Here is a 12,110-nt window from a genome sequence, read left to right as displayed (position 1 = left end):
TGCAATGGCATGCAATGCCAAGCTGCGGTTTCTAAAGCAAGCAAAATCCTTTCTTGTATTAAAAGAGGTATAGACTCCAGAGAAAGAGAGATATAATTTTACCCCTGTACAAATCATTAATAATACCTCATCTGGATAATGCAGTTCAGTATCAGGCACCAATTCACAAAAAGGAACTGGAGAAAGTGCAGAGAAAGGAAACCAAACAGATAAGAGGAATGGTTAGAGGAACTGAATGTATTCTCTCTTGAGAAGAGGAGATTAAGGGGGGATATGAAACAACATGTATAAATACATCAGTGATTCTTATAGTGAAATCGGTGTTGAGTTATTCACCCTGAGGTCATCACAGAGGACAAGGGGGCATGCTTTACATCTGGAGGAAAAGAGATTTAATCTCCAAATCTGTAATGGTTTCGTCACAGTGAGAGCTGTGAAAATGTGGAATAGACTCCCTCAAGAGTTGGTTCTGGCCAGCTCAGTGGATTGCTTTAAAAGAAGGCCTGGATTCTTTCCTAGATACACATATTATAACTGAATACTAACATTTATAGGTAAAGTTGATCGAAGGAATATCCAATCGCTTCTCAGGGGACCAGGAAGGATTTATTTCCCCTGCAGGAGCAAATTGGATCATGCTTTGCTGGGTTTTTTGCCTTCCTCTGGATCAACTGTGGGTATAGGTTTAGAACTTTTTTTTGGGGGGGGGTTGGGGTTGAACTGGATGAACTATGTAATTATGTAGCTATATGTAATAACCAGTCACAGCCATGCCATGGGAGAAAAATCAAAGATTTTTGAAAATGAAAATTCACCATTCAATATTTCTTATCAACACCTGTGAGGATGTAAGCATGAAAATCAAATTATTTTGGTTCATCTTTGTTTCATTATAGCCCCATGTATTGCTGTCCTAAAATAAATATGACCTGGTCTAAAACATGGTGCTAGTCTTTACATCCATGCTCATGTCCATGTGGTGCTCTTTGGATCCTAGGCCCAATTTCAAATTCACCTTCCCCTGCTAGTCCTTAAACGTCAGAGACTCTGAAATTGGACATTTGAATGGATCAATTTAAAGTATATCTACACCTAAAGTGTTTTTTTTTTTCACTTTAGATAGAGCAGAGTTATAGTTAAGACCCCTGTATTTTTTTTGTTTGTTTGTTTCATAATCTGTGTTTTATTGGCAAGATTTTCCTTCACTTTCTGTCACCACAACAGGAAGTAAGAGGAAAACTCTAAAGTGAGGACAATTCTCTCTGAGACTGTTTTGATCCCATTGGAAAATGTACCCCCTTTTCCTGTTCTGGTGGCAATTCAAATTTTGGATTTTCCCATTACTTTAATTCCTAGTATCAATAATCACCAAGACAAACAGCTATCTTGAGGGGGAAAAGAAACTAATAACAACCTGATAGGGGTATTGACTTCTTCATCTACAATTAAAAAAATAGGTGTATAGGTACACTTAAATACCTTACATGGGTGGTTGTAAAGGAAAATAAGAAAAAAATTATAACAAACATGTCTATACTTACCTGCTCTGTGCAATAAAATTGCACACAGCTGGCCCGATCCTCCTTTTCTCGGGTCCCTGCTGGTGCTCCTGGCTCCTCCTCTCTTCTGGTGCCCTCAATAGGAAGCTGATTCCCTTGGGGGCATTTTGTGTAGACTCGTGTTGACACAGACTGTGGGACTCAGCCCCAACCCCTGCTCCCTCGTCACTGGAGTTTTTTATTATTATTATTATTATTACATCGAGTTTATATAGCACCAAAGGGTTTGCTCAGCGCTGTACAATAGAGGGGGGGACAATACATGAAACAGTACAGCAACAACAAACAGCACACGAGGGGTTAGAGGGCCCTACTCTTTTGAGCTTACAATCTAGGAGGAAGGGGGTAGTGGTACAGGAGGAAGTGGCTGTGGGGGATGGAGTGGTAGCAGGAATGAAGGAGGACGGCTGTTAGGTAAGGGTGGGGTAGGCTTCCCTGAAGAGGTGTGTTTTCAGGGAGTGCCTGAAGGTGAGGAGGGAAGGCGACAATCTTCACAGGAGTGAACGCCAATGGCTCCTGTTGCTATCGATCTGCCCAGTGAGGAGGACAAAGCCAGGAGAGCCACAGCTCTCATGCACAGCGCTGGATCGTGATGGAACTCAGGTAAGTATAAGGGGGGTGAGGGGGCAATTCTATGATACAGAAAGTTTTTTACCCTAATGCATGGAATACATTAAGGTAACAAACCTTGAGGCTTTAGAACCACTTTAAAAGAACTTGCAAGGTGTTTGCATTTTGGCACCAATGTCACCTAAGAAATATTTTAGACCAGGTCAGGTTCTCTTCAGAAAAGGACTTTTAGTTCCCCAATACATGCCTATACTTACTACACTACATAGTGTGCATATTCTCTATAGTCTTAATTCTTCCAGATTGAGAGATTCAATCTCTTAAAATGTTAATGATACATTTCCTTATGGTTTCCTTGTAGTAGACTTCCAAAATGCTTTAATCCACATGAGTTATGTAATATGAAATGTTTATAGAAACATTATTTATACAATACGCAGTATATCCTTTGTTTCTTTACCACCACCTGTTTTCTCTTTTTCAAAAACTCACGTACTAAACATTTAAAAATAAAATAAAAATGAACTGTTATCAATGCCCTGAACAGTTACATAAAAGTGACTCCCAAAACAGCTGGCCTTTGTTATGATCAATCCGGGTGTTGCAGATGTTTTCATACACATTTAGTGAAACTACCAAAAAATGTAGTCAGTTACTTTAGTCAGGCCCCATATTTATGCCTACTGTAACTTTGAAAAAGGATCTGGAAACATAAAGCATTGTAATTTAGAAGCTACAGATATTTTATTTTGGCTTCTCTGATGCTTACTGAATTCGTTAGAAACAAATTGTTCTTTAAGGGAAATGTGCAAAATTCAGATTTGGTCTGAACTCCCCCTCAGGGTGTGTACTCCAGTAACATCAGCGCCCCTCTGCCCTGATCGACAGCACGGTACTCCCTGTGTTATGCCTTTCAGGTATTTTGCAGATAGAATGGCATGTGTTATGCTTATTGGGTAGAAAGAAACACATAAATTCAAGAAATTTTGCATGTGCCAAATCTGATGTCAGTGGTGCTGACATGGTGTTTAATAGCTTAGTTGCTAAACTATGTAATCACCATGGATGGCGTTGAGAGGACAATAATACTACTTTGTAAAAAATGGTTTATTGTTATAGTATTAGAATTGGGGTTATCTTTAGGGATGGCTCTAGGGTTAGGGTTACTGATATACTTTGGGGTTAGCATATCCAACACTGCACCCTTAAATACCCCTTAATTTTGCCTTCTCCTCTGTCTTTAATCCATTTCACCTAATTGCCATATTTTATCAAAATAGTCCAAATATTGTCAAAATGTAGGCAAAATAAAAACTCCAAATTTCCATTATCCCCACTAGTGAGTACTTTGCAGAGCAAGTATTTCCAACTTGATCCTTTGTATCTATTATAAACTGCATTTTTGTGCAATAAAAAGAAGACCAACAAGTATGATTTCAAATTTGTAAGATGATTTTATAGCACTGTCACAATTTCTTTGTATAAGTGAAGGTTTTTAATTCATGCATGAGACAGTCCTCAATTCACTACGTATTTATTCTTGGACCTTGACTTTTGATTTACATGTTAGCAATTAATTATACTGGAAACTGGAAATATGCCTTTTGGTACTATGTTTTTAATTTGACCTTAATATCATTAATCTATTATCACACTTAGGAAATGTTGCACTGCTCACATACAGTATGAGTTAAAGAAACCAACCACAGATAATATACATTTGAGTACATCTAAGGATCTAACGGAAAAAAATAGAGAAAAGCTTATTTGATGTTATATACAGCAACCAATCAGATTTCAAAAGTGAGATAACACAGATAATTTTAGAGACTATAATCCATACACTGGCCTCAGTTTTATGTGGCAAAAATTTTTTTTAGTCATTCTAAAAATGTACAAACATCTACAGTATGCGACTGTTAGCAAGATTTTAAAACATTCTATTTTGGACACTGAAATATTCTCTGCTATTTACTATGCCCAAATCAACCAGGCAATGTAAATATAGTTACTAAAAACTATTTCTAATTATCACATTATTTTTTGGAGTGAAGATTGATACTCACTGGCCAGAATGGAAATTAAAAAATGTACCCAACTTTTAAATGAGCATTTTTGTATAACAACTAATTATAACAGCCCTTACTTTCTCTCATGTATTATGTGTGTGACTTACCCTTAACTATTTTTTTTTAAATGCATCCTCATAAGCAAGTTTTAGGATAACACTTAGATACTGTTGTTATCCCTGCTAAAAAGACATTCTAAAGCTATAAATACATTTTAATACTTGTCAGTATAACTGATGTCACACATATATACAATCTTATTACCTTGGAACAAGCCACGTTTCCATGGAGATATGCTAAGAGTATAGGAAGATGATGTTCCTGGCTTTACAGTTAAGGTTTGAGGTCCACTAATGACTGGAATATCTGACACCACCTAAATTGGAGTAAAATGTGATATTAACTGTTACAGTATTATCCTCTTTTAATATATCAATAAAAGTTATCTACACTGAAGACAAATGCAAAGCAAAAGTGATTGAATTGTGCTACAAATCAGTTTTGAGAAGTTGGATATACAATTATAATACCCATGACAATGAACTCATTTGTGCAGATTTATAAAACCGAAGCACAGATAATGGGAATGTATGACCAAATATTTCACTTGTCCATGATCCTTGCAGGTCCACATTGTGCAGTCCAAGGAAAACTGCATAGGCACCACTATAAAGTTTTCCAGTCAGTCTCAAAGTCTTCTGTGAATTCAGAGAAAAAATCTCATTCATTTCTATGGAGAAACCATCTGTCACCCAAACATATCCTATCTATAGAATGAGTGGTATTGGTACACATATGCACAGAAGACTGTGGGACCAGCTGTCTGGTTTCTCATGGGCCACACAGTATGGATCTGACAGCATAATAAACAGGCAAGTATTAGATCTTGAGGTGGGATTTTTTTTTTTTTTTTTAAGTAAAATGGTATGACAGGGCCAACAACTCCATTTTCTTAACATCTAAGGTATTTGGTCAAACTTTCTCAATAGACAGATGAAAATAATACATTTCCATGGAAGCTATTTCTTTTCTCCTATTCTATCTGACATCCATCTCCAGCAAATTGAATACATTTCCTTTCTGGAGTCACAGACAGCAAAAAGACCGGACAGAGGTTCTAATTCTTAATTTACTATAAAGTGTGTCTATTGCTGCATCTGTCCCCATTTTGATGATCTTCCTTCACTTCTAAAACCAGTCAAATTGACAGAATGTAAGAAGAACTAGCGCAAATTGGAACACAGGCAGCAAAAATATGTAGACAAGCATTCTAACCCTTCTAGACTTTTCAAAACTTTAAAAAGTTGTGGTTATAGTTGAGTTTTAAAGAGCTTTTCTAAGAACATTTTTAACTATAAGTTCAAGTCCATCTTACATGTGCTTGTTATGGGACAGGGTGATATACACATCTATTCAATTCTATGTTTCATCCATCAGCCAGTCATCGAAAATATAATAGCTTTAGATGTCATTTGTAATGATGTTTTCAAATAATGAACAACTCAACTCTAACTTTTCCATAAGGTAAACTTCAGCTACCTTGGAAACATGCAGATAAAGAATTCCTGTAATTACAGACCACCACCATTCAACTCTTTACAGACTAAAAAGATCAATTCAAGAAATCTCTTTCCTCCAAAGAAGCTCACAATTTAATATTCTCACCACACTCATACACACAAATAGGGGACCTGCATGTAAACAATTCTTTTCTACATGTCATGGCGGAGAAAGTTTGACTACTACAGCAACTGCCATAGTGCAATAGAAGTTTATATTTATTTGTTCTTTTTAAAATGTTATGTAAGTTACCATGATGTAAAGGATGGAATTGCCATATTCTAAGTAGTTTTAGAGTATTGCATCATTTTTCAACTTCTCATTTTAAAATAGCATCATCTTATTTGTCTAATGAGTCAGATAGCCAGGGTTGTATTTCCCACTGGGTATTTGAACTCCTTTGCCTAGGACAGCATGGATACAATGTCAGCACCAAGTCACGAAATGTATAAACTGTGGTTGTTTTTTCCAATTTTCTTTGTCGTTTCTAGATTTATTGAGAGCAGTCTCAAAGGCCTGTCTTTCAACATATGTTTAGTTGCCATCCCTTGATTTGCTTGGTGGACTCTACAGGTACTGTAAATAAAGCTGTTACCCTGCACATAAATCAGTATAAAGTAACAGAAATGGTGTAGCCTTTACAAAAGGGAAACACTCTTCATAAACAAGTAGGATAACATAGCTAAATATAGCACTTCAAGTTACCTGTGTGTATAGTAACTTGTCAGCAAAGAGTTGGGACAACTAGGTAGCTGTAAACATAAACATATTTTGCAATGGAAAGAAAGGTCTCACAACAGCTTTTGTCATATGTAATCTGCAAATCGTTTCTGCACACATTCACACACCTCAATGCCTACAATCTTTCTTGAGCCCACAATGCAAAAAAAGTGCACTCACTAACATAGATGACTTGTATTTAACAAAAATGCTTATACAAGCTAGCATAGAAACATTTAAACTTCTTGTTTTTCAATATCTGGGAAAAAGTTCTAAAGCTTACCTTAAATGTCAATCTGTCATTTGTATAATTGGGCACCATAAGGACCTTCTGTGTAATTTGTCTCACTTGGCAATTTATCACTATATGATCAAGAGCCAGGGGTTCTTGCCCAATGCCTTTGAGGCCAAATATATGTTCGGTACCATCTGTTTCATTTTGAAGCAATAGTTTGCCCTGATAAAACAAGAAGGTATTAAGCCTTTGGCTGCAAAGTTCCACTTTTCATTTCCTAAATTCTCCCTAAAAACAATTCATTTATTGGGCAGTGAAATAATTGCTTATTGAACATTCTTTCATCCTTAGTTTTTATAATAATTCAATTTACTTAAATGAGGAAAAAAAAAATAATGCTTTATATTAACTAATGATCGTAATAGCAGCACAATGTTGATTCAACCATAAAATGAGACAAAGTTGCCATTGGACATTTTTTGGAAGTAGACTGAAGAAATTACTTGAGTTCCAATCAATGTAGCATTACAAATACAAGGCAAATCTTACTAACTGTAAACACTGATTTTACTTTAGTTTTACAGAGTATCCTTGTAGTAACTATTTTAGGAAGCCATATTTGTGAAATTGTTAGGGTTACATCTCTGCTTTTGGTCAGGAACTTTATAGTTAATTTAGAGGAGCTGACACCATCCATGCATGAAGCAGACAGCTTTCACCTTTTAACAACCAGGTTTGATAGCTGAATGCATAACAGGTGATCTTTTTTTCATGTGCAATAACCAACTTTACTACAATCCCTGTATTAATTACATTTTAAAGGTTACAGGCTGAGATACACAGGTTTAAAGTGTACGTAACCCCTAATAATGAACTTCTATTTGTACCTGTAGATCTGCTAACTATACCATTAAAAGTATTTTGTTGTATCTTTGCAAAAATACCTGTTGATCGTGGCAGAAATTTAGAGCTATTCTGTGTGCAGTTCTCACTTCCTGCGCTATCTCAAAGACAAGTTAACCCTTGGATTAATCCTCAACAGGGTTGAGAACAGTCCCCAAAAACAGGGGAGGACCGACAACTCATGGGGCCCCACGGGCAATAGGGGATCATGGGGCCCCTGTGTCCTTGCCCAAACTAAAAAAAGCCTATGAAAAAGGTACCAGGGGCATCTCATGGGGCCCCCCACTTACCCCGGGCCCTCGGGCAGTGCCCGAGTTTCCAAATGGTCAGTCCGCCCCTGCCAAAAAATGCTGAGTGTTGTCAACCTAAAACAAGACTTAGGACCTGAATGCATTTCTGACCATCTTTAGGTATTTTTCTTTACTTGTGGGGTAAAAACACAAGGAAATGTGCATATATTGCAGAAATGTATTGCATATTTTTTTAACATATACTTTCGCATGGCTACATTTTTTACAAATCTTATTTTGTCTTTAGCTTTTTACATTTCATTACAGTGCAATCAAATGATTTAGCTCTCTGCCTTAGCATATACAGTATAACTCAGGAGACCATGTTGCAGGCCATTTCAACAAATATCCTCCCATAAGATTATGGATCCATGCGCACCGACTTAAAAAAACACTGCTCCTATAGGAGTTTATAGTTTTGCATACAGAAGCTCTGGATAAACCCTCTGCAACCCTATGTACCTTTTTAGGAAACTTTGCAATAAAAACAGGGATTTTTTGCAAAACATATTTAATCTGGCTGAGTCGAAGTAATCCCTCCTGGCCAGTCCTACCTTGCTCTGCCAATGTAAATGCTACTGTGGAGACAGTGCCAACATGGGGCAAACAGACACAAAGTGGAGGAGAGCAACCAGGTTTACGTCCAGCCACTAAACTGCAATACAACAAACAAATATAGATATATCTGTGCTCATATCCCAATAGCATGTACATGTATATAAACTTACCTGACTGCATTGTGCCAAATGTAAATTTTGTCAGAGGGGATTATGGTGTGGGGTTGCTTTTTAGGGGTTGGGCTTGGCCCCTTAGTTCCGATGCAGGGAACTCTTAAGGCATCAGCATACCAGGACATTTTGGACAATTTCATGCTCACAACTTTGTGGGAACAATTTGGGGATGGCCCCTTCCTGTTCCAACATGAATACACACAAGAGCACAAAGTAAGGTCCATAAAGACATGGATGAGCGAGTTTGGGGTGGAGAAACTTGACTGACCTGCACAGAGTCCGGACCTCATCCAGACAGAACACCTTTGGGATGAATTAGAGCGGAGACTGCGAGCCAAGCCTTCTCATCCAACATCATTCCCTGACCTCACAAACGCACTTCTGGGAAAATGGTCAAAAATTCCCACAGGCACACTCCTAAACCTTGTGGTCACCCTTCCCAGAAGAGTTAAAGCTGGTATACCTGCAAATGGTGAGCCAACTAAATATTAAACTCTAAAGACTAAGACTGGGGTGCCATTAACGTTCATGTGCGTGTAAAGGCAGGCATCCCAATACTTTTGGGATATACTTTTAGCAATATAGTGTATATCTTGTTTCTGTTGTTTGTATAAGCAACTAATGTTATCCTATGTGTCCATGCACATTAGGTCATTTAGAGGCATATTTTAAGCTCAGCACTTAGAGGTAGAAGAAAAATCCTTCTGTTTTGCATTTTTAAGTGAGGTTTTCTGGCAGAAAAAAACACTACATGCTCCTAAACGCTGCTAAACCCTCCTAAACGCTCCTAAATGCTACTACAAAACAATACACAAAATTAGCTTTTTTTGCGGCGAGAGCACTGGCATTTTTTTAAGTCAGTGTGCATGGACTCTTAATATGACTCTAACATATTTTATGCATAATTTATTCCTGTAAAATTCTGTCTTGTGTAAACATCCAAAAGCCTTAGACTGCTGCTGAGTACTACCATTTTGGATGTCATGTCACGAGCCCCAGCAAATACATAGCTTATCACTTGAGTGACAAGCTATAGTATTCAGCTCCTACCTTGACAGTTACATAAAGTTTATGTAAGAAGAGTAGAGGCTCAAGAGTCTGGCCAGTACACAGAGTAATTAGTAACATCTATAAGAGAAGAGAGCTATGATGTATAATTAGAGAGGGAGCTGTGCAAGAGAATTGACTCTTTCTAGAGTACTCAAATTTTCCAACTCAAAGGTATTGCAAGTGAATTAAAAAATTGTATCAAAAGGAAAAATGCTACAAATAGGCAAATAAAATATTTGATTTGAACCATGAATTTACCTGCATTGTTGTGGGTCACAGAGTCTCTTTAAGAGCCAGTTCATACCACAAAAATGCATTCTGGATACATTTTTGCTTACAGTTCACACCACACTCTACTCCGATGCAGTTTTGATGCAGTTTGGTTCCAGTATGGTTCTGTGCAGAAAAAATGCAGCATGTTCTACTTTTTTTGTGCACGCAATTTTGATGCAGAAAAAAATGCACTGGACTGCATCTGGTGTGAACTAGCCATAAGGACCAGTTTACACTACAAAAATGTACTCTGTATGCATTCCAGATACGTTTTTGCTTACAGTTCACACCACACTCCGCTCCGGTGCAGTTGTGATGCAGTTTGCTATGTTCCTGTATGGTTCTATGCAGAAAAAATGCAGCATGTTCTACTTTATTTTCTGCCCTGGAAACTGACTGGAACTGACTGCAGTAGTGTGAATTAGGGCCATTGGAATACATGGAAAAAGCTGTGCATGCATTTTTAATGCAGAAAAAAAGCGTACTGAACTGCATCTAGTGTGAACTAGCCCTAAAGCTATTCAGATTGCCCACAAAGTGAGCAAAATTACATTTGCAAGCACAATATATTATGATATGATCTAAATAACTGAAGAAGCCCAAAACATCAAAATGTAGTCTACTCGTTATTTGTTATGTTTTATTTTACTGTTGTATAACTGACCTGTGCCAACAGAGACCTTCATTTAGTAAAGGAGGATTAGGTTTAAAAAAAAAAGAAAAAATATCTAAGGATTGTAGCACATATTCGAATGTATGTTTTATATGGATAAACCATGTGCTGCTGTTTTTTTTTTCCGGGGAGGGGGGGGGGGTGTTAGATGAAGAACTATTTTGAATACATTAGGGGCATAAAAAATCACTTATCTACTTGTATATAACATATTTTAAAACCCAACTCTCCAATGGGCACTCAGATAAAACAAAAAAGAGATTATGTAAGGGTTAAAACTCCTGACATTATTTGTACTGCTGTCCATGCCTTGCTCTAACTGTGACAGTTACACCCTTTAATTTTTTGACAGGCATCACAGGGACAGAGTGAGGGATAACCCTCCCAATAAAGTCACAAATAGAAATAAAAACCTGACAAAAATGTTACTGTTCCCTTATTCTAAAAATGCTGGAAAAAGGCCAAGTGGCAACACTAAAAAATGTGCTCTTGTCCAAAGGGGTGAACAGTTACGCAAAACACTATGTATATTTCATCTTTTTACACCTTTCCACTTTCTTGGTTTCAATTGTGTTTTGCTATATGGAACTTTTAACTTTCCTGCGTGCAGTGGTTTTGCACAGAGCAGCTTAGATCCTCCTCTTCTTGGGTCCCCCGCAGGCTCTCCTGGCCCCTCTCTCCTGTCGGGTGCCCCCACAGCAAGCAGCTTGCTATGGGGGCACCCGCTGCTCTGTGTGTCCATTGACACACGGAGCCATGGCTTGACCCCCCTCTCTATCCTCATTGGCTGACTCTCTGTGATTGACAGCAGTGGGAGCCAATGAGGAGGCAGAGACCCGGGACTGCTGAGACTGTCATGCACATCGCTGGATTGCGATGAGGCTCAGGTAAGTATTGAGGAGCTGGGGGCACTGCTGCACACAGAAGATTTTTTTACCTTCATGCATAAAATGCATAAAAGGTAAAAAACCTTGAGCCTTAACAACCACTTTAATGGCTAAAAAGACCAGTACTATATTACTTAATGCTGCTGGGAAGTACAAAGATAAAAGAGATAGTGGTATCATCTATGAAGGATTAGGTATATTTCAAAGTATGTTCCTATTAAAGTACTTACTGTGCTGAAACATTTAGAAATAGGTTTAAACATTACAGAATACTGCGCTGTCTCCCCTGCTGGGACATACAAGAATGGTGGCCCATAGAATCGATCACCTTGAAGAATGGCTCTTAATTTCCAGTCTTGCTGAGTCACATTGCTCTATAAAACAGCAAAATGAATATTCTTAGTTTTAAAAAGCACTTTGAATGTCCACATGAAACAGAAATGTATAATGATTACCACAGCACCGAACCGGAGATACTTTAATTACTTTACATCTAGCTAATGATGTGGAACACATTTGCTAATCTCCATTAACTGTACTTTAAAACACTTGCTGTAGTGTATTTGCAGAGACTAAAATATAACTTTTGT

General features: G+C 37.7%; 1 protein-coding gene across 1 annotated transcript in view; it reads right to left on the bottom strand.

Moving 5' to 3' along the window:
• The window catches only part of CFAP47 (cilia and flagella associated protein 47), a 772,366-nt gene that overhangs the window by 271,190 nt on the left and 489,066 nt on the right, over positions 1-12,110 (bottom strand). The window contains exons 48-50 of the mRNA XM_089653003.1: positions 11,751-11,894; positions 6,762-6,935; positions 4,463-4,574 (exon numbers count right to left, since the gene is read on the bottom strand). Of these exons, the coding sequence (XP_089509129.1) occupies positions 4,463-4,574; positions 6,762-6,935; positions 11,751-11,894 (430 nt within the window). The remainder of the gene's footprint in view (positions 1-4,462; positions 4,575-6,761; positions 6,936-11,750; positions 11,895-12,110) is intronic.

Source organism: Staurois parvus, unplaced genomic scaffold, assembly GCF_062004578.1.
Source record: "Staurois parvus isolate SC_StPar_1 unplaced genomic scaffold, SC_StPar_1.0 ptg000696l, whole genome shotgun sequence".
In the NCBI taxonomy this organism is placed as follows: Eukaryota; Metazoa; Chordata; class Amphibia; order Anura; family Ranidae; genus Staurois; species Staurois parvus.
Note: the sequence above shows the minus strand (reverse complement) of the source record. Positions and strands in the feature narration are given on the sequence as shown.